The 22,255-nt window shown below is 33.8% G+C and overlaps 1 protein-coding gene, 1 long non-coding RNA gene and 14 other non-coding genes across 16 annotated transcripts; 7 read left to right on the forward strand and 9 right to left on the reverse strand.

Moving 5' to 3' along the window:
• Window positions 1-369: 369 nt before the first annotated feature.
• LOC117686931 (uncharacterized) lies at window positions 370-4,571 on the reverse strand. Its single transcript, XR_004600012.2, has 3 exons — window positions 4,482-4,571; window positions 4,287-4,391; window positions 370-466 (listed from the first exon to the last, which is right to left on the reverse strand). It is a non-coding gene; the product is annotated as an uncharacterized lncRNA (long non-coding RNA).
• A 708-nt stretch (window positions 4,572-5,279) lies between these two features.
• On the forward strand, window positions 5,280-5,684 carry LOC136273440 (uncharacterized). Its single transcript, XM_066077854.1, has one exon. It carries the CDS (start codon window positions 5,280-5,282, stop codon window positions 5,682-5,684), a length of 405 nt encoding a protein of 134 aa, XP_065933926.1.
• A 5,235-nt stretch (window positions 5,685-10,919) lies between these two features.
• Trnal-cag (transfer RNA leucine (anticodon CAG)) lies at window positions 10,920-11,003 on the reverse strand. The gene has a single exon. It is a non-coding gene; the product is annotated as a tRNA-Leu (tRNA).
• A 778-nt stretch (window positions 11,004-11,781) lies between these two features.
• Trnan-guu (transfer RNA asparagine (anticodon GUU)) lies at window positions 11,782-11,855 on the forward strand. The gene has a single exon. It is a non-coding gene; the product is annotated as a tRNA-Asn (tRNA).
• A 455-nt stretch (window positions 11,856-12,310) lies between these two features.
• On the reverse strand, window positions 12,311-12,394 carry Trnal-cag (transfer RNA leucine (anticodon CAG)). The gene has a single exon. It is a non-coding gene; the product is annotated as a tRNA-Leu (tRNA).
• Window positions 12,395-13,178: 784 nt separating this feature from the next.
• On the forward strand, window positions 13,179-13,252 carry Trnan-guu (transfer RNA asparagine (anticodon GUU)). Its single transcript has one exon. It is a non-coding gene; the product is annotated as a tRNA-Asn (tRNA).
• A 455-nt stretch (window positions 13,253-13,707) lies between these two features.
• Trnal-cag (transfer RNA leucine (anticodon CAG)) lies at window positions 13,708-13,791 on the reverse strand. The gene has a single exon. It is a non-coding gene; the product is annotated as a tRNA-Leu (tRNA).
• A 775-nt stretch (window positions 13,792-14,566) lies between these two features.
• On the forward strand, window positions 14,567-14,640 carry Trnan-guu (transfer RNA asparagine (anticodon GUU)). Its single transcript has one exon. It is a non-coding gene; the product is annotated as a tRNA-Asn (tRNA).
• A 456-nt stretch (window positions 14,641-15,096) lies between these two features.
• On the reverse strand, window positions 15,097-15,180 carry Trnal-cag (transfer RNA leucine (anticodon CAG)). Its single transcript has one exon. It is a non-coding gene; the product is annotated as a tRNA-Leu (tRNA).
• A 778-nt stretch (window positions 15,181-15,958) lies between these two features.
• Trnan-guu (transfer RNA asparagine (anticodon GUU)) lies at window positions 15,959-16,032 on the forward strand. Its single transcript has one exon. It is a non-coding gene; the product is annotated as a tRNA-Asn (tRNA).
• A 455-nt stretch (window positions 16,033-16,487) lies between these two features.
• Trnal-cag (transfer RNA leucine (anticodon CAG)) lies at window positions 16,488-16,571 on the reverse strand. The gene has a single exon. It is a non-coding gene; the product is annotated as a tRNA-Leu (tRNA).
• Window positions 16,572-17,349: 778 nt separating this feature from the next.
• Window positions 17,350-17,423, forward strand: Trnan-guu (transfer RNA asparagine (anticodon GUU)). The gene has a single exon. It is a non-coding gene; the product is annotated as a tRNA-Asn (tRNA).
• Window positions 17,424-18,602: 1,179 nt separating this feature from the next.
• On the reverse strand, window positions 18,603-18,686 carry Trnal-cag (transfer RNA leucine (anticodon CAG)). Its single transcript has one exon. It is a non-coding gene; the product is annotated as a tRNA-Leu (tRNA).
• Window positions 18,687-19,462: 776 nt separating this feature from the next.
• Window positions 19,463-19,536, forward strand: Trnan-guu (transfer RNA asparagine (anticodon GUU)). The gene has a single exon. It is a non-coding gene; the product is annotated as a tRNA-Asn (tRNA).
• Window positions 19,537-19,943: 407 nt separating this feature from the next.
• Trnal-cag (transfer RNA leucine (anticodon CAG)) lies at window positions 19,944-20,027 on the reverse strand. The gene has a single exon. It is a non-coding gene; the product is annotated as a tRNA-Leu (tRNA).
• Window positions 20,028-22,045: 2,018 nt separating this feature from the next.
• Trnal-cag (transfer RNA leucine (anticodon CAG)) lies at window positions 22,046-22,129 on the reverse strand. The gene has a single exon. It is a non-coding gene; the product is annotated as a tRNA-Leu (tRNA).
• Between the last annotated feature and the right edge of the window lie 126 nt (window positions 22,130-22,255).

The raw sequence follows: 22,255 nt of genomic DNA on the forward strand, positions 1-22,255 counted from the left end.
AGAAGGGAGAGCCCCTTTACAGTACCTCTTAGAGGGGATAAAAATAGGTCAAAACACATTCGAATGTCATGAAGTAGTACCTAGTTCGATCGTCGTTAGTTTCATGCACCTGCCTGCTTATATTGAAGATGCCGAAATTGAAATGTCTTTGCGATCTATGGGTAGGTATGGAAGACGATATTTTTTCACACATATTCTAGAAAAACTGCTTGCACTACCTTAAAGTCCTAGTTATGGCATTTACAAAACAGTTTTATTTTCCAGATTTGCTTCACAAATAAGGAAAATACAGCAAATTCAATATTGAACGTTTCTATGTTTGTTTTGGAAAAACTGTTACCATTTCAAAAAAAATACAAACACATAAAATATGGTTCCAAAATTTTATTTAACACCAATTTTGTTTTACTTCGACCATTTGCAAAGTTCACAGGGCCACCAAACACTTTCACAAAGCACAGGATATCTGCAAAAACAATCAATGAAATGAATTAGCAAACCTTCTTTTCACTCCCCAAGCTTTAAACATCAATTTTTTTTTCAATCTTTGTAAATAAGAATATAATTTGCTATTAAAATAAACCAAGTAAATGTTTATGTTTTAATTCTACAATACACATACTAATAAAGTTTGAAAGTAAACTGATAAAATATATTAAGTATGATATATTAAAACTAAATCTTATATGTCTCATAATTATATTGATTAAATTGTAGAAGCATTGTTAGTAATTTCATAAAAATAATTTAGTAAAAAGAAATGATAAACCAATTTAAAATCAAATTGAGGGGTAATGTACTATCTGTACTGTTAGATAGGGGATAACAATAAAAAATAAAAAAGAAATGAAACTCCTTGTTTCATCAACTGGGAACTCAGATTCATGCTTGCTAATTCCACTCACCACCTCTGGAATTATTTCAAGTTTGTTTGCTTTATAGTTATTCATCAACTTGTATGTATATATTGCAGTTGCCTCTGTAACTTTGCCATGTTCATCTAGGTCATGGTCATAAATAATGTTAAAAAAATCATGAAATCCTGGGACAGTGCTTATTACTCTACCAGTAAACATCCCTTCATTAAAAGTGTGCTTCACTTTTTTTCCTACGAGAAATGGAGGGGTGCGTGTTTGGGCTCTTTTTCCATAGTTGTAGCATCATTTATAAGCTTCCGCACATTCATAGTTAGCTGTTCAATGGAGAGATGTTTACCTTTGGAAGTCGCATTAAATATGGATTTGTCTTTCACAACTTGTTTCAAAACAGTTTGACGGAAACGTAGTTGTGCAACAAGAGCTTTTCTTTTCTCGGATACCTTTGGAATTGACTGGAGCATCTGTTCCATTGTTGTGTTGTTCTGCCACAATCCATAATAAATTATCTCAGATGTTTGTTTTTCCCTTTTTTATACAATCTCTCCTTCCTTTTTACTAGATCTTCTTGCTTTTTCTTCAGTGCCTCCAGTCTTTGTCTTTCGATTTCTCTATATCTTTCTTTAAATTTTTCTCTTATTTGTTTTCCGTGTGTTTTTGAAATATTCAACAAGTGGTTTTTCTCATCTAAAGGTAATTCCTCCAGCCAGTCACAAGTCTTATTAAAAGCAAATAAAATAAACGCTTCATTTGTCAGCGTTGTTGCATTTGGTCGATTTCTAATCAGGAAATCCAACATTCCGAAGGCTCTCTCTGGAAGCTTGTTATGGGGAATAACCGATGATGTTTCTGTGATTTTTTCTGAATTTAATGTATAGAAGGCTCCTCCTGGTAGCTGCTCTTTCATTGCAGCATTTAGTATCTTGTAATATGAGGTGAACAAATTTTGTGCAACCTGCACAGCTATAACATCAATTTTTTCATCTTGTATACATAAACAATCATAAAATTTGTCTTTTACAATTAGTTCTTCTTCAAATGGATATTTATCTGCATTTATAAAATCAAAAGCACACTGTCCTTGTTCTTTCAAAAAATCAAGCAACAACTCATAATAATTATTCATATCCAAAACATGCTTATTCCTTTCAATAACTCGCCACAAAGGAGCAGTTATTAATTAAGAAATCAAACCAAGAACTTTACACTCAGCTATGACAACATTAGACTTGCATAACTGTAAAGTTGCTTTTTGCACAAAGTTGGTTGCACCATGGACATTGTCTAAAAAGTCTAATACATGATTCTTATGAAAAAATGCAAATTCTGCCATAAGGAAAATAACATCAAATCTATTACCTCTAAAAGAAATGAAGGAGTTCCTCTCCTTTTTATCTCTACAATAAGTACAAAAATCTGCATAACAACCATTTCTTTCATCGACACCTTTACCAAAACATTTGGCACAAAATCTTAAGAAAGTAATAACATGTCCATCTAGTTTTGAAATATTGACATCATCATTTTCTTCAAAGTCTAAAGAATAAAAATCTTTAAATGACTCTGAACTGTCTATTTTTTCACACATAGATTCATAATTCTTAAGAACAAATGATGAGGACTCTGCAAAGTTTACAAGCACGTGTAAACCACAAAAAAAATTGTTCACTCTACAACAAGCATCTTGCTGTTCAAAATCTAAATCATCCCATGATTTCAAAATCTGTGGCATAATTTCTTTTCTATAATCTACTAACAAATCAGTAAAGGCAATGTTTGTTTTGGCCCTGTCAGACATACAATTCTGAAGGTTACACAATATTTTATCACCAATAGTGTTATCAATGTTCTCCTTGCAAACCTCTGATATATCAGATAATATTTCTTTGAATGTCTCTAAAGTAGTATGAGATGATTTGTTACACATATCTCTTAAGCCTAAACAATACACATTCTTGTCTTCATCTGATATCAAAAATGTGTTATATGTTTTGCCAAATTTGTTAGTTTCATCAGAGTACAAAGTTGTATTTTTTTCCCCCTTCAACTTTTGCCCTACCTGAGCACTACTGACAGCTATTTTTTCACTAACTATTGCATCTACAGTTTTGCGAGAGGGACAATTTTCTAAACTTTTACCCACTAATTTCAAGGAGGTGTTAATTACATCATTTACTTTACTTGTTGCCACATTAAGACTAGTTAATTTCATTACTGCTTGTCTATATGCAGGTATATAAGAATTGCTATCACTATCGAACCCAGCAACGCTTTCATTATCATGTAATAAGGTCTCAAGGTACTAACAACTTGTCTCCAACTGATGTAATTCTGATTAAAGTTTACCTACTGTTGACTCTCTTTCACACACTTGTTCATTTAACTCATCTATCTTCATTTTCAAGGTCTCATTTTCATTTTTCAAACTCTGATTTTCTTGCTTCATTGTTTGTAACTTTTTAACATAATTACCAGAAACTTTCTGTACATCAAAAAATTGCTTGCGCATCTTAATAACCTTGTTTTTCTCTCTCTGAAAATAAATTTTAGATATTTTTTCTCTCTGTTTTGAGGTTTTGGTTGTTAATCTTAACTTGCTGCTTTGACCTTTTATTTTGGTTTTTTCTTGTTCGTGCTCTTTCCGTAGTTTCTTCAGGGTTTTCTTTTGTTCATCTCTTTGATCCAATAACTTTCTCTTTAAAGATGATATTTCAGCATCCTTTTTTTGTTGCATTTTGTGAAGGTCTGCAGCTATAGATGTAGCCAAGGTAGAATCAGAGGATCTACTTTTGTTTGTACATATAGAACTTTCATTCCGGGTTGGATATTTAAATGGTTCTTGTAGAAAAGTTTCCTTTACAAGGCCCCTCTTTTTCTGTGTACTTTTCTTCAAACGATGCAAATTTGTAACTAAATTTCTCATATTAATAGGGATGGAAACTATTTGCTGGAACCAGTTGCACATTTTCTGTTCCTTAATGCCTTTTGATTTTGCATAATCAAATAAATCTAATGCCAGTTTATTTGTTAACAGTATGTCAAATTCAGAGAGGTCTTTTATATCTAAAAGTGGTAACAGTTTTTCAAAAGTTGTGATACTCATAATGGTTCAATTTACATGAATGCATAAGCATATTGCTTCTCTAGGTCTTTGAGAGTTTCCCTGGTGTTAATAGATTCTCGCATTTGTCTGATAGATTCCAGTTTAGACTCTATGTGCATGTATATTCCTACTACGGTTGGTCGGTCAAATGCCATGGACATGAAATAGTTTTCAATGAGACTGAGGATATGCCTAGCTTTTTCATCTTTGCCAAGGACGAGTCGTCCAAGTAAAACTTTCATATTGCTTTCATTCATGTTATATTCATCAAAATCGCATAATGATATCATCAGTTGCATAAAACTTACTCGACTTTCTACAGTTCCATGCGTTTCTCTGCTAGTCAAAAAACTGCTGAGAGAATTCGAACTAGGGCTGAGGTTTCTCCGTCTGGAAGTCATTATCTGCTGATGCTTTAAGGTGAAATACAAGAATTTGAATCTTAATAATACGTTAATACGATAAACGTTACAAAAGGTGCATTAAAACATCAATAAACTTACTGTGATTTACTGCATTTGATTTCCACGTGTAGACTGTTAGCTACGCCAAACCAAAACAAAGGGCACGTAACTCCGCGCGACAGAAATATAGGGCATTTTAATTGCCTCGTATATCCTTAATACACGGTTGTAATTTTTAAAAAATAATTATTTTCGATAAAAAACATTTATAATAACATTAATAAACATAACATTTTGCTGTATATTCGTTATTTATATTTTTACGCTTCTTTCAAAACTTTCGGAAGAATTTTTTTCCCGCTAAAAGTCAGCCATCAACGATTTCTTTTTGATATAGAAATGCGCCAACATGTTGGGTATCTATCTTAAGAAATAATGGAACTACTTTTGCAATTGACACAGCGTACAAGGACGTAATCCGAGACCACCCGATAGTAAAAATACAACGCCATTTTGGAAACAAATTTAGGTAAAAAATCTAGAGTTATCGCTCTTTGATCGTCCATACCTACTATGGGGGTTGAACTTTTATCCCCAATCAATAGGAGATTCTATCCTGGAACAACAATAGCAGACGGCACTCGGTACGCAAAAATTAAACTTCCTGAAAACATGACCTCACTGCCCTATACTATGAAATTTCAGAAAGAGTATTACAGATGTATTCATAATGGCCAGTTAAAAGTGTGTTCTTTGTGTTACGCAAGTGATCATCTTTTTAGAGCGTGTCCAAAATTTGTTTGTTTTAAATGCAAGGGCCAGGGTCACTATACAAAAACATGCAAGTCTGTAAGATGTGATGATTGCGGTGAATGGGAACACAATTGTTCGTGTCGCATGAGTGAACAGGGTGAAAACGAATCGGGTGACGATGAAAATAATGAATGGGAAGAGAACTCTGAAGAGGTGAATATAGAGAACGATGACGAAGTACACAAGGACGAAGAGGCAATTGAAGGGGAAACGGAAACACCAGTGGATGTTTTAGGAACACAGGCCCCAGTGAAATTAGATCAGGAGAAAACGGAAGAAAAAGAAAACCAAACTCAAAATGAAATTCCGACCGAAGAAAAAGTAACGGAAAATAAAAATTTAGAAATCATTGATAGTGAAATGCGTACAAGTGACAGAGATAAAGAAAGTTCGGAATCAGAACCCGATACAGAAGTGATGATAACCGGAAAAAAGAAGAGAAAGAAAACGAAAGATAAAAGCAAAACCAAGTCGAAAAAGAACAAATAAAATGGAGCGAATAATTACATTTTTCATTTTAGCAATGGTTTTCATAACCTCGTGGAACTGTAACGGTTTGGTGAACATTGATAAAATGAAAATGGTGTTTAGTTTATTTAACGAAAGAAAATATGATATTGTAGCATTGCAAGAAACTCACTGGAAAGATGATTTTATTGATAATTATAAACATTTGTGGAATGGTGTTATTTATCATAATAGTGTAAATGTTTCATCCAAAGGAGTAGCATTTTTAATTAGAAATGATATTAAATCAAATATTGAAATTGTAAATGGATTTGATAGTAGATTTTTGCATGTCAAATACAAGGAAAATGACAACAAATATGATATTATAAATGTATATGCGCCTAATGATGTTAGAGAAAGGGTAATGTTTTTAAAAAATATTACAAATGTTATGCCACGTTCAACAGAGTTAATCATTATGGGAGACTTTAATAATACTCTTGCTGAGATAGATAGATGTGGTAAAACAGTACATAAGTATGACCAGAGTTACAAAGCATTGACAGATATGATGACTGAGCATGATGTGGTTGATATATGGAGACAAAGAAATGAAAGAAAAAAGGTTTTTTCTAGGAAAGTTATTAGAGAAGGGATGCTTGTACAAAGTAGAATTGATTTTATTTTGATTGCAAAAATTCTTTGTGTTTATGTGAGAAACATATTTTATGTGGAAACAACAATGAGTGATCACTCTATGATTGTAATGAATTTTAACACAGAAGTATGTGAAAGAGGTCCAGGTGTTTGGATCCATAACAATTTGTTATTATACGATGAAATGTATGTTAACAAAGTCCAAGAACTTATTGAAAAAGAAAATAAATGTATATTATTTGAACAATCAATATTAGTTTGGTGGGATAATTTGAAGTATAAAATTAAAAAACTGTCACAAATATATAGTAAAAATAGAGCTAAAGAAAGAAATAAGGAGTATTACAGAATTCAAAACAATTTGCAAAGATTATCACAAAGTATTGCTGATGGTAATTGTATCGACATTGAAAAATATGAAAAACTTAAAACTGATCTATGTGAATATGAAAATGAAAAATGTACAGGTGCCATACTAAGGTCTAAGGCCCAGTGGGCGAATGAATCAGATAAGTGTACGAAATATTTTTTGAATTTAGAGAAAAGCAGACAAGAGTCAAACACAGTAAAGGAATTGTTAGATGAAAACGGTGAAGTTAAGAAAAATTGATTCTATTTTAGATATGCAATACAATTTTTAATCCAATTTGTATTCATGTGTAACTGTAGAATGTGAAAGTAAAAATCAGTTGTTGTCATTAGTCGATAAAAAACTTAATGAAAGTGATGTTGAAATGTGTGATAAAAATATAGATGTTAATGAAATAGAGCAAGCTTTAAAAGAAATGGCCAGCAATAAAAGCCCTGGTCCTGATGGATTGACTATTGAATTTTATAGAAAGTTTTTGCCACAGTTGAAAAATGTATTGTACAAACTTTTTTTTAGAAATAGAAGAAAAAGAAACATTGTCACATTCTATGAAAATGGGTGTAATTACATTACTATACAAAAAGAAAGGTGATAAAAGATTGTTAAAAAACTGGAGACCTATTAGTCTCTTGAATGTTGATTACAAAATCATTGCAAGAATTATGTCAAATAGACTGAAGAATGTTTTACCAAACATAATTTCTGATAGTCAGACATGTTGCATTATTGGAAAAGATATTGCAGACACGTTAGTAAGTATAAGAGATATTATAGAGATGTCTGAAATAGATGAAATGGAAGGTTATATTGTTAAAATTGATCAAGAAAAAGCTTTTGATAGAGTTAGTCATGAGTATATGTTACAGGTGTTGAAAGTATTTGGTTTTGGAGATTATTTTAGAAAATGGGTAAAAATATTTTATACAGGTATTTATAGCAGTGTTAAAAGTAATGGTCATCTTACAAAATATTTTCCAATCAAAAACTCGGTAAGGCAAGGTTGCCCAATATCTGCTTTATTGTATGTATTATGCTCAGAACCTTTAAGTTGTGCAATCAAATGTAATGGTTATATTAAAGGTATAGATATTCCATTGTCTGATAAAACTGCATTGGTTTTTCAACATGCAGATGATACGACATTATCGGTTTGTGATAAAAGGTCAATTTTTGAGATATTTAAGATTTTTGAATTGTATGGAAGAGCCTCTGGTGCCAAAATAAATGTTCAGAAGTCTGAAATTATGTGTATAGGTTCAGGAAGATTATTGGAAGATGAAAGAAAATTAATTAATGTCACTGAAACAAATGTTATGAAAATCCTTGGAGTTTATTTTGGTAGAAACAAAGAAGAGTGTGAAAATTTAAATTGGAGAAACAAAGTACAAAATATAAAACAAATTCTTAATCTGTGGAGAAAAAGACAGTTGACAATACATGGAAGAGCTAGTGTTATAAATACATTGTTGATGTCCAAATTATGGTATTCCTTGTCTGTGATTTCTATCCCATTTTGGGCTAGAGATACAATTCAAAAAGAATGTACTGATTTTTTATGGAATTATGGTACACATTTAGTGTCATATAAAACAATTGTTGGCGAACATAAAAATGGTGGTTTAAAAATTGATGATATTTATTTGAAAATGCTGTCGTATCGACTTAAGTTTTTAGCCAAGTATTTGTGTCCTACAAAAGAACTAGTATGGAAACACACTTTTAGCTATTTTTTATCAAAAATCTGTGATTTGAAAGGTGGTGTTGAAGTATTTCTTCTACAGTTGAACAAAAAGGATTTGCAATGTCTGCCTTCTTTTTATGTTGAAATGTTTAGTGCATGGTATGCTGTGAAAAATTATGTTGATTACAATGAAAATAGAAACGATGTATTTAATTACTGCTTGTTTTTCAATCCTAAAATTGTTAATCAGAACAAAACATTAGTATGGGTATATTTCATAAAAGCAGGTATTACACATATCAGAGACATTTCATATGAAGTAATACCAGGATTTTTGCCTGTGTCTTGTATAGTAGAACTGATACATGAATATGATTCAGAAATTAAGGTAAAACATATCAAAGATGATTATGCAAAATTATTATCAGTTATACCAGAAGAGTGGAAAAATATTGTTCAAAATTTTGCTCATGTGAAAGAAGCATTGATTCCAAATTTTTCGATTTGTGTAGAAAATAACAAATATGTGTTTTACTCATGTACAGTAAAGATTTTTTACAAAATGTTGATACAAAAGCTGTTTAACCCTCCAATATCAAACGAATACTGGAAAGGAAAATTGCAAATAGATAATGAGTCTATACTTGATAACAGATGGGTTATATTAAGAGGAGTTGGTAGACCTCCAGATGTTGTAGAACTTGATTTTAAGATTTTTCATAATGGTATTTTTACATATGAAAAACTGTTCAAGATCGGTAAAACAGATTCAAACAAATGTCCATTATGTAAAACAGAACGCGAAGATTTATTTCATATGTTTGTAAAATGTGAAGAAGTGCAGGAATTTAAGAAAGATTTTATAATATATCATTTAGAATCGCTATTGAAAGACTGTGAGAATAGTGTATACAATGTTTTAGATATTGATGAAATTTTGATGACGGCATTTCCTAATGTTATGAAAAATGTTAATACATTTTTTGTGAATTTTTTCATATCAATATGTAGATTTACTATTTATAGAAGAAGACAAATATTGTTGCAAAATAATCAAAAATGGATTTGAAAAGGTTTTGCAAATATTTACTCAGACATTATATTTATTACAACTATCATTACATGTGTATAGAACAAGACAACAGAAAAATGTTTTCAAAAAAGTTTTTGAAGAAAAATCCACTTTTAAAGGAAACAGAAGGTGTACTATTGTTTATTTTTTAAAATATTTTATGATAAAGTATTGATATGTAGACTGTGATTGTGATAATTAATGTGATGATTGTGATAATTGAAAGTTGATCAATAAAAGATAAAAAAAAAAAAAAAAAAAGCGCGTTCGGCTGTTAACCGAAAGGTTGGTGGTTCGAGTCCACCCAGGGACGATCTTTTTGAACGAAGACGGGCGCAAAGAACTGCGAACGCTAACGCCCGTTTCCCGCCTACATTTTACATCCAAATATTTCGGAATTTCTGTCAGATATTCAGAAATTAAGTTTTCTACTAAAAAGTATAATCAAATCCTAATCAATTTATATCATAATAAAATGTGTATTCAAATTATTTACTTTTAAACAAAAGTTTTGCTAACGCGGGGTCTAAAAAATTTCATTGAAATCGGTCTCTATGAGTGAGGAAAATTTTATTTAGCGGCCAATATGTGCATAAAAACTGAATAATAACATATTTACGATATATATTAAAATAAAATTTCATTTTAATTCATATCTGTTAATTAGTTTTCGAAAATTTACAAAGCAAAACTCTTTTTTTGGAATGTATTTCGGTCTGTAGACATACGTTCCCCCCCGTGAAACAAGAAACCCTTTGGTAAAAATATACTAAATAACAATAATTAAAACCCCTAAAAAGGAATTTTTGTTTCACGGGGGGGGGGGGGGAGGGGGGGGGGGGAAAGATGTTTTAAAAAACATTTCCGTTTTCCGTTATTTTCTATTATGAAATGAGCTATTTTAACCCAAAATACAAAGTTGTCTCTCTTTGTTTTACCAAATCATTTATATTTAATGAAAATATACACAAATCTTGACATTATTATAAAAAATTAATTTTAATTAGACATCTTTTAAAAAATGACTTTTAGTTAGGCGGCTAGACAATGCTATCGTTCGCAGTCCTATAATTTGCAGCAGATGATTTCCTGTTGTGTATAACATCATCAAACCATGCCGAATGTCATTTGCAAATAACTGGCGTATGAACAACAGACGGATTCACAAATGGTCAAGAGAAACATCCTCCTCTCACCGTTTGTCAAAATTTCATTATAACTTTGATTTTGTCGTTGCTGTTGTTGTACTTGTTTTCTTAAATTGACATGGATATTTGCAAATTTAGCAAATGAGCTGATGGTGTGCCAAAAGGTTTAACTTATCTGTTGTGTACATGTCGGAGAGTTGATAGACAGCATTATTCGTGAATTTGGACGTTGTATTATTTTACGAAACAGGTACAAGTCCATGCATGATTTCGTTCGTGTTTTGATATTGGGGTTTGCCATGATTTGTTAACGTTTGAAAAATCGTTCAATATGCATAAAAGTCATTGTCAGAAGTGGGATTCGAACCCACGCCTGGAGAACCAGACTGCGACCTGAACGCAGCGCCTTAGACCGCTCGGCCATCCTGACTTCATGCATATTACATGTTTTAAAGGGTTCAAGAAAGGAGTACGGCTCCGTTGGAAGATAATTAAGGCATCGTTAGGATGGACAAATTAGGAGAAGTTTTGGGAATATATCAGTAGGCAACGTGTGTTTGCCGTGAACCAAAGTGCAATAACCAAGATTAGTGTCGTTTCCATTTCTTGTTTTTCTCTGAAAACCAAACTAAGGATAGACCATACTGAGATTCAGTGCTCTTAAGAAGTAGGTAGTTCCACTTTGAATGTAATTTGACTGATTTACATCAATATTGGGTCCTATTGTAGCATTTGGGAACATTGCTTCAATGTGTTTTATGGGAACGTATACTGCTTAACAAACCCCAACTTTAAGAACAGAATGATAGAATTAGGGTTTGTAAAAATAAAAACATGCATTGTTATGATTTTCTGATTTACTTCTACTCGATTCCTTGAAAAATTTCTAATATCGTTGTTATTTCAAAGTGTTCGTAAACAAAGTGATACTTACATACATTTATCCAAACTTGTTGCGATTATTAATAAAGAAAAAATGAATATACTACTAATAGAACTGGTTAACGATATCAACAAGTTTTGAAGACTAAACATAACACAACAACACACAACCTGAACTCTGCTTTAATTACTACTCGTTGCTAAGCTGAAAGAAACCAAAACATGAAATGTGATGTTCGCCCTTCCTGTCAACGCTCACCTGCGATGTCCAAATGATCTAATTTTTCGATAGTAAAACTTTTTACTTGATGATTATTCTGACACCTGTCTCTGTGGCGCAATCGGTTAGCGCGTTCGGCTGTTAACCGAAAGGTTGGTGGTTCGAGTCCACCCAGGGACGATCTTTTTGAACGAAGACGGGCGCAAATTTAATTTGCAGCAGATGATTTCCCGTTGTGTATAACATCATCAAACCATGCCGAATGTCATTTGCATATAACTGGCGTATGAACAACAGACGGATTCACAAATGGTCAAGAGAAACATCCTCCTCTCACCGTTTGTCAAAATTTCATTATAACTTTGATTTTGTCGTTGCTGTTGTTGTACTTGTTTTCTTAAATTGACATGGATATTTGCAAATTTAGCAAATGAGCTGATAGTGAGCCAAAAGGTTTAACTTATCTGTTGTGTACATGTCGGAGAGTTGATAGACAGCATTATTCGTGAATTTGGACGTTGTATTATTTTACGAAACAGGTACAAGTCCATGCATGATTTCGTTCGTGTTTTGATATTGGGGTTTGCCATGATTTGTTAACGTTTGAAAAATCGTTCAATATGCATAAAAGTCATTGTCAGAAGTGGGATTCGAACCCACGCCTGGAGAACCAGACTGCGACCTGAACGCAGCGCCTTAGACCGCTCGGCCATCCTGACTTCATGCATATTACATGTTTTAAAGGGTTCAAGAAAGGAGTACGGCTCCGTTGGAAGATAATTAAGGCATCGTTAGGATGGACAAATTAGGAGAAGTTTTGGGAATATATCAGTAGGCAACGTGTGTTTGTCGTGAACCAAAGTGCAATAACCAAGATTAGTGTCGTTTCCATTTCTTGTTTTTCTCTGAAAACCAAACTAAGGATAGACCATACTGAGATTCAGTGTTCTTAAGAAGTAGGTAGTTCCACTTTGAATGTAATTTGACTGATTTACATCAATATTGGGTCCTATTGTAGCATTTGGGAACATTGCTTCAATGTGTTTTATGGGAACGTCTACAGCTTAACAAACCCCAACTTTAAGAAGAGAATGATAGAATTAGGGTTTGTAAAAATAAAAACATGCATTGTTATGATTTTCTGATTTACTTCTACTCGATTCCTTGAAAAATTTCTAATATCGTTGTTATTTCAAAGTGGTCGTAAACAAAGTGATACTTACATACATTTATCCAAACTTGTTGCGATTATTTATTAAAAAAATTGAATATACTTTAGACTACTAAAAGAACTGGTTAACGATATCAACAAGTTTTGAAGACTAAACATAACACAACAACACACAACCTGAACTCTGCTTTAATTACTACTCGTTGCTAAGCTGAAAGAAACCAAAACATGAAATGTGATGTTCGCCCTTCCTGTCAACGCCCACCTGCGATGTCCAAATGATCTCACTTTTCGATAGTAAAACTTTTTACTTGATGATTATTCTGACACCTGTCTCTGTGGCGCAATCGGTTAGCGCGTTCGGCTGTTAACCGAAAGGTTGGTGGTTCGAGTCCACCCAGGGACGATCTTTTTGAACGAAGACGGGCGAAAATTTAATTTGCAGCAGATGATTTCTCGTTGTGTATAACATCATCAAACCATGCCGAATGTCATTTGCAAATAACTGGCGTATGAACAACAGACGGATTCACAAATGGTCAAGAGAAACATCCTCCTCTCACCGTTTGTCAAAATTTCATTATAACTTTGATTTTGTCGTTGCTGTTGTTGTACTTGTTTTCTTAAATTGACATGGATATTTGCAAATTTAGCAAATGACCTAATAGGGTGCCAAAAGGTTTAACTTATCTGTTGTGTACATGTCGGAGAGTTGATAGACAGCATTATTCGTGAATTTGGACGTTGTATTATTTTACGAAACAAGTACAAGTCCATTCGTGATTTTGTTCGTGTTTTGATATTGGGGTTTGCCATGATTATTTAACGTTTGAAAAATCGTTCAAAATGCATAAAAGCCATTGTCAGAAGTGGGATTCGAACCCACGCCTGGAGAACCAGACTGCGACCTGAACGCAGCGCCTTAGACCGCTCGGCCATCCTGACTTCATGCATATTACATGTTTTATAGGGGCCAAAAAAGGAGTAAGGCTCTGTTGGAAGATAATTAAGACTTCTTAGGATGGACAAATTAGAAGTTTTGGGAATATATCACTAGGCAACGTGTCTTTTTGTCGTGAACCAAAGTGCAATAACCAAGATTAGTGTCGTTTCCATTTCTTGTTTTTCTCTGAAAACCAAACTAAGGATAGACCATACTGAGATTCAGTGTTCTTAAGAAGTAGGAAGTTCCACTTTGAATGTAATTTGACTGATTTACATCAATATTGGGTCCTATTGTAGCAATTAAGAACATTTCTTCAATGTGTTTTATGGGAACGTCTACAGTTTAACAAACCCCAACTTTAAGAAGAGAATGATAGAATTAGGGTTTGTAAAAATAAAAACATGCATTGTTATGAATTTCTGATTTACTTCTACTCGATTCCTTGAAAAATGTCTAATATCGTTATTATTTTCAAGTGGTCGTAAACAAAGTGATACTTACATACATTTATCCAAACTTGTTGCGATTATTTATGAAGGAAAATGAATATACTACTAATAGAAATGGATAACCATATCAACAAGTTTTGAAGACTAAACATAACACAACAACACACAACCTGAAATCTGCTTTAATTACTACTCTTTGCTAAGCTGAAAGAAACCAAAACATGAAATGTGTTGTTCGCCCTTCCTGTCAACGCTCACCTGCGATGTCCAAATGATCTAATTTTCCGATAGTAAAACTTTTTACTTGATGATTATTCTGACACCTGTCTCTGTGGCGCAATCGGTTAGCGCGTTCGGCTGTTAACCGAAAGGTTGGTGGTTCGAGCCCACCCAGGGACGATCTTTTTGAACGAAGACGGGCGCAAATTTAATTTGCAGCAGATGATTTCCCGTTGTGTATTACATCATCAAACCATGCCGAATGTCTTTTGCAAATAACTGGCGTATGAACAACAGATGGATTCACAAATGGTCAAGAGAAACATCCTCCTCTCACCTTTTTGCCAAAATTTCATTATAATTTTGATTTTGTCGTTGCTGTTGTTGTACTTGTTTTCTTAAATTGACATGGATATTTGCAAATTTAGCAAATGAGCTGATGGTGTGCCAAAAGGTTTAACTTATCTGTTGTGTACATGTCGGAGAGTTGATAGACAGCATTATTCGTGAATTTGGACGTTGTATTATTTTACGAAACAGGTACAAGTCCATGCATGATTTCGTTCGTGTTTTGATATTGGGGTTTGCCATGATTTGTTAACGTTTGAAAAATCGTTCAATATGCATAAAAGTCATTGTCAGAAGTGGGATTCGAACCCACGCCTGGAGAACCAGACTGCGACCTGAACGCAGCGCCTTAGACCGCTCGGCCATCCTGACTTCATGCATATTACATGTTTTAAAGGGTTCAAGAAAGGAGTACGGCTCCGTTGGAAGATAATTAAGGCATCGTTAGGATGGACAAATTAGGAGAAGTTTTGGGAATATATCAGTAGGCAACGTGTGTTTGCCGTGAACCAAAGTGCAATAACCAAGATTAGTGTCGTTTCCATTTCTTGTTTTTCTCTGAAAACCAAACTAAGGATAGACCATACTGAGATTCAGTGTTCTTAAGAAGTAGGTAGTTCCACTTTGAATGAAATTTGACTGATTTACATCAATAGTGGGTCCTATTGTAGCATTTGGGAACATTGCTTCAATGTGTTTTACGGGAACGTCTACAGCTTAACAAACCCATACTTTAAGAAGAGAATGATAGAATTAGGGTTTGTAAAAATAAAAACATGCATTGTTATGATTTTCTGATTTACTTCTACTCGATTCTTTGAAAAATTTCTAATATCGTTGTTATTTCAAAGTGGTCGTAAACAAAGTGATACTTACATACATTTATCCAAACTTGTTGCGATTATTCATTAAAAAAAAATGAATATACTTCTAAAAGAACTGGTTAACGATATCGACATGTTTTGAAGACTAAACATAACTAAACAACACACAACCTGAACTCTGCTTTAATTACTACTCTTTGCTAAGCTGAAAGAAACCAAAACATGAAATGTGATGTTCGCCCTTCCTGTCAACGCTCACCTGCGATGTCCAAATGATCTAATTTTTCGATAGTAAAACTTTTTACTTGATGATTATTCTGACACCTGTCTCTGTGGCGCAATCGGTTAGCGCGTTCGGCTGTTAACCGAAAGGTTGGTGGTTCGAGTCCACCCAGGGACGATCTTTTTGAACGAAGACGGGCGCAAATTTAATTTGCAGCAGACGATTTCCCGTTGTGTACAACATCATCAAACCATGCCGAATATCATTTGCAAATAACTGGCGTATGAACAACAGACGGATTGACAAATGATCAAGAGAAACATCCTCCTTTGAACGTTTGTCAAAATTTCATTATAACTTTGATTTTGTCGTTGTTGTTGTTGTACTTGTTTTCTTAAATTGACATGGATATTTGCAAATTTAGCAAATGAGCTGATGGTGTGCCAAAAGGTTTAACTTATCTGTTGTGTACATGTCGGAGAGTTGATAGACAGCATTTTTCGTGAATTTGGACGTTGTATTATTTTACGAAACAGGTACAAGTCCATGCGTGATTTCGTTCGTGTTTTGATATTGGGGTTTGCCATGATTTGTTAACGTTTGAAAAATCGTTCAAAATGCATAAAAGTCATTGTCAGAAGTGGGATTCGAACCCACGCCTGGAGAACCAGACTGCGACCTGAACGCAGCGCCTTAGACCGCTCGGCCATCCTGACTTCATGCATATTACATGTTTTAAAGGGTTCAAGAACGGAGTACCGCTCCGTTGGAAGATAATTAAGGCATCGTTAGGATGGACAAATTAGGAGAAGTTTTGGGAATATATCAGTAGGCAACGTGTGTTTGCCGTGAACCAAAGTGCAATAACCAAGATTAGTGTCGTTTCCATTTCTTGTTTTTCTCTGAAAACCAAACTAAGGATAGACCATACTGAGATTCAGTGTTCTTAAGAAGTAGGTAGTTCCACTTTGAATGTAATTTGACTGATTTACATCAATATTGGGTCCTATTGTAGCATTTGGGAACATTGCTTCAATGTGTTTTATGGGAACGTCTACAGCTTAACAAACCCCAACTTTAAGAAGAGAATGATAGAATTAGGGTTTGTAAAAATAAAAACATGGATTGTTATGATTTTCTGATTTACTTCTACTCGATTCCTTGAAAAATTTCTAATATCGTTGTTATTTCAAAGTGGTCGTAAACAAAGTGATACTTACATACATTTATCCAAACTTTTTGCGATTATTTATTTAAAAAAAATGAATATACTACTAAAAGAACTGGTTAACGATATCGACAAGTTTTGAAGACTAAACATAACTAAACAACACACAACCTGAACTCTGCTTTAATTACTACTCTTTGCTAAGCTGAAAGAAACCAAAACATGAAATGTGATGTTCGCCCTTCCTGTCAACGCTCACCTGCGATGTCCAAATGATCTAATTTTTCGATAGTAAAACTTTTTACTTGATGATTATTCTGACACCTGTCTCTGTGGCGCAATCGGTTAGCGCGTTCGGCTGTTAACCGAAAGGTTGGTGGTTCGAGTCCACCCAGGGACGATCTTTTTGAACGAAGACGGGCGCAAAGAACTGCGAACGCTAACGCCCGTTTCCCGCCTACATTTTTTATCCAAATATTTCGGAATTTCTGTCAGATATTCAGAAATTAAGTTTTCTACTAAAAAGTATAATCAAATCCTAATCAATTTGTAACATAATAAAATGTGTATTCAAATTATTTACTTTTAAACAAAAGTTTTGCTAACGCGGGGTCTAAAAAATTTCATTGAAATCGGTCTCTATGAGTGAGGAAAATTTTATTTAGCGGCCAATATGTGCATAAAAATTGAATAATAACATATTTACGATATATATTAAAATAAAATTTCATTTTAATTCATATCTGTTAATTAGTTTTCGAAAATTTACAAAGCAAAATTCTTTTTTTGGAATGTATTTTGGTCTGTAGACATACGTTCCCCCCCCGTGAAACAACAAACTCTTTGGTAAAAATATACTAAATAACAATAATTAAAACCCCTAAAAAGGAATTTTTGTTTCACGGGGGGGGGGGGGGGGGGGGGGGGGGGAAGATGTTTTAAAAAACATTTCCGTTTTCCGTTACTTTCTATTATGAAATGAGCTATTTTAACCCAAAATACAGTTATCTCTCTTTGTTTTACCAAATCATTTATATTTAATGAAAATATACACAAATCTTTACATTATTATAAAAAATTAATTTTAATTAGACATCTTTTAAAAAATGACTTTTAGTTAGGCGGCTAGACAATGCTATCGTTCGCAGTCCTTTAATTTGCAGCAGATGATTTCCCGTTGTGTATAACATCATCAAACCATGCCGAATGTCATTTGCAAATAACTGGCGTATGAACAACAGACGGATTCACAAATGATCAAGAGAAACATCCTCCTTTCAACGTTTGTCAAAATTTCATTATAACTTTGATTTTGTCGTTGCTGTTGTTGTACTTGTTTTCTTAAATTGACATGGATATTTGCAAATTTAGCAAATGAGCTGATGGTGTGCCAAAAGGTTTAACTTATCTGTTGTGTACATGTCGGAGAGTTGATAGACAGCATTATTCGTGAATTTGGACGTTGTATTATTTTACGAAACAGGTACAAGTCCATGCGTGATTTCGTTCGTATTTTGATATTGGGGTTTGCCATGATTTGTTAACGTTTGAAAAATCGTTCAAAATGCATAAAAGTCATTGTCAGAAGTGGGATTCGAACCCACGCCTGGAGAACCAGACTGCGACCTGAACGCAGCGCCTTAGACCGCTCGGCCATCCTGACTTCATGCTGTTACATGTTTTAAAGGATTCAAGAAAGGAGTACGGCTCCGTTGGAAGATAATTAAGGCATCGTTAGGATGGACAAATTAGGAGAAGTTTTGGGAATATATCAGTAGGCAACGTGTGTTTGTCGTGAACCAAAGTGCAATAACCAAGATTAGTGTCGTTTCCATTTCTTGTTTTTCTCTGAAAACCAAACTAAGGATAGACCATACTGGGATTCAGTGTTCTTAAGAAGTAGGTAGTTCCACTTTGAATGTAATTTGACTGATTTACATCAATATTGGGTCCTATTGTAGCATTTGGGAACATTGCTTCAATGTGTTTTATGGGAACGTCTACAGCTTAACAAACCCCAACTTTAAGAAGAGAATGATAGAATTAGGGTTTGTAAATATAAAAACATGCATTGTTATGTTTTCTGATTTACTTCTACTCGATTCCTTGAAAAATTTCTAATATCGTTGTTTTTTCAAAGTGGTCGTAAACAAAGTGATACTAACATACATTTATCCAAACTTTTTGCGATTATTTATTTAAAAAAAATGAATATACTACTAAAAGAACTGGTTAACGATATCGACAAGTTTTGAAGACTAAACATAACTAAACAACACACAACCTGAACTCTGCTTTAATTACTACTCTTTGCTAAGCTGAAAGAAACCAAAACATGAAATGTGATGTTCGCCCTTCCTGTCAACGCTCACCTGCGATGTCCAAATGATCTAATTTTTTGATAGTAAAACTTTTTACTTGATGATTATTCTGACACCTGTCTCTGTGGCGCAATCGGTTAGCGCGTTCGGCTGTTAACCGAAAGGTTGGTGGTTCGAGTCCACCCAGGGACGATCTTTTTGAACGAAGACGGGCGCAAAGAACTGCGAACGCTAACGCCCGTTTCCCGCCTACATTTTTAATCCAAATATTTCGGAATTTCTGTCAGATATTCAGAAATTAAGTTTTCTACTAAAAAGTATAATCAAATCCTAATCAATTTATAACATAATAAAATGTGTATTCAAATTATTTACTTTTAAACAAAAGTTTTGCTAACGCGGGGTCTAAAAAATTTCATTGAAATCGGTCTCTATGAGTGAGGAAAATTTTATTTAGACAGCATTATTCGTGAATTTGGACGTTGTATTATTTTACGAAACAGGTACAAGTCCATGCGTGATTTCGTTCGTGTTTTGATATTGGGGTTTGCCATGATTTGTTAACGTTTGAAAAATCGTTCAAAATGCATAAAAGTCAATGTCAGAAGTGGGATTCGAACCCACGCCTGGAGAACCAGACTGCGACCTGAACGCAGCGCCTTAGACCGCTCGGCCATCCTGACTTCATGCTGTTACATGTTTTAAAGGGTTCAAGAAAGGAGTACGGCTCCGTTGGAAGATAATTAAGGCATCGTTAGGATGGACAAATTAGGAGAAGTTTTGGGAATATATCAGTAGGCAACGTGTGTTTGCCGTGAACCAAAGTGCAATAACCAAGATTAGTGTCGTTTCCATTTCTTGTTTTTCTTTGACAACCAAACTAAGGATAGACCATACTGAGATTCAGTGTTCTTAAGAAGTAGGTAGTTCCACTTTGAATGTAATTTGACTGATTTACATCAATATTGGGTCCTATTGTAGCATTTGGGAACATTGCTTCAATGTGTTTTATGGGAACGTCTACAGCTTAACAAACCCCAACTTTAAGAAGAGAATGATAGAATTAGGGTTTGTAAAAGCATGCATTGTTATGATTTTCTGATTTACTTCTATTCGATTCCTTGAAAAATTTCTAATATCGTTGTTATTTCAAAAAGGTCGTAAACAAAGTGATACTTACATACATTTATCCAAACTTTTTGCGATTATTTATTAAAAAAAAATGAATATACTACTAATAGAACTGGTTAACGATATCGACATGTTTTGAAGACTAAACATAACTAAACAACACACAACCTAAACTCTGCTTTAATTACTACTCGTTGCTAAGCTGAAAGAAACCAAAACATGAAATGTGATGTTCGCCCTTCCTGTCAACGCTCACCTGCGATGTCCAAATGATCTAATTTTTTGATAGTAAAACTTTTTACTTGATGATTATTCTGACACCTGTCTGTGTGGCGCAATCGGTTAGCGCGTTCGGCTGTTAACTGAAAGGTTGGTGGTTCGAGTCCACCCAGGGACGATCTTTTTGAACGAAGACGGGCGCAAAGAACTGCGAACGCTAACGCCCGTTTCCCGCCTACATTTTTTATCCAAATATTTCGGAATTTCTGTCAGATATTCAGAAATTAAGTTTTCTACTAAAAAGTATAATCAAATCCTAATCAATTTATAACATAATAAAATGTGTATTCAAATTATTTACTTTTAAACAAAAGTTTTGCTAACGCGGGGTCTAAAAAATTTCATTGAAATCGGTCTCTATGAGTGAGGAAAATTTTATTTAGCGGCCAATATGTGCATAAAAATTGAATAATAACATATTTACGATATATATTAAAATAAAATTTCATTTTAATTCATATCTGTTAATTAGTTTTCGAAAATTTACAAAGCAAAATTCTTTTTTTGGAATGTATTTTGGTCTGTAGACATACGTTCCCCCCCCGTGAAACAACAAACTCTTTGGTAAAAATATACTAAATAACAATAATTAAAACCCCTAAAAAGGAATTTTTGTTTCACGGGGGGGGGGGGGGGGAGGAAGATGTTTTAAAAAACATTTCCGTTTTCCGTTACTTTCTATTATGAAATGAGCTATTTTAACCCAAAATACAAAGTTATCTCTCTTTGTTTTACCAAATCATTTATATTTAATGAAAATATACACAAATCTTTACATTATTATAAAAAATTAATTTTAATTAGACATCTTTTAAAAAATGACTTTTAGTTAGGCGGCTAGACAATGCTATCGTTCGCAGTCCTTTAATTTGCAGCAGATGATTTCCCGTTGTGTATAACATCATCAAACCATGCCGAATGTCATTTGCAAATAACTGGCGTATGAACAACAGACGGATTCACAAATGATCAAGAGAAACATCCTCCTTTCAACGTTTGTCAAAATTTCATTATAACTTTGATTTTGTCGTTGCTGTTGTTGTACTTGTTTTCTTAAATTGACATGGATATTTGCAAATTTAGCAAATGAGCTGATGGTGTGCCAAAAGGTTTAACTTATCTGTTGTGTACATGTCGGAGAGTTGATAGACAGCATTATTCGTGAATTTGGACGTTGTATTATTTTACGAAACAGGTACAAGTCCATGCGTGATTTCGTTCGTATTTTGATATTGGGGTTTGCCATGATTTGTTAACGTTTGAAAAATCGTTCAAAATGCATAAAAGTCATTGTCAGAAGTGGGATTCGAACCCACGCCTGGAGAACCAGACTGCGACCTGAACGCAGCGCCTTAGACCGCTCGGCCATCCTGACTTCATGCTGTTACATGTTTTAAAGGATTCAAGAAAGGAGTACGGCTCCGTTGGAAGATAATTAAGGCATCGTTAGGATGGACAAATTAGGAGAAGTTTTGGGAATATATCAGTAGGCAACGTGTGT

Source organism: Magallana gigas, chromosome 3 (assembly GCF_963853765.1).
Source record: "Magallana gigas chromosome 3, xbMagGiga1.1, whole genome shotgun sequence".
NCBI classification, from domain to species: Eukaryota; Metazoa; Mollusca; class Bivalvia; order Ostreida; family Ostreidae; genus Magallana; species Magallana gigas.

Coding starts and splice junctions, on each gene's coding strand:
- LOC136273440 (XM_066077854.1), top strand. CDS start 5,280: ATGAGTGAACAGGGTGAAAACGAATCGGGTGACGATGAAAATAATGAA.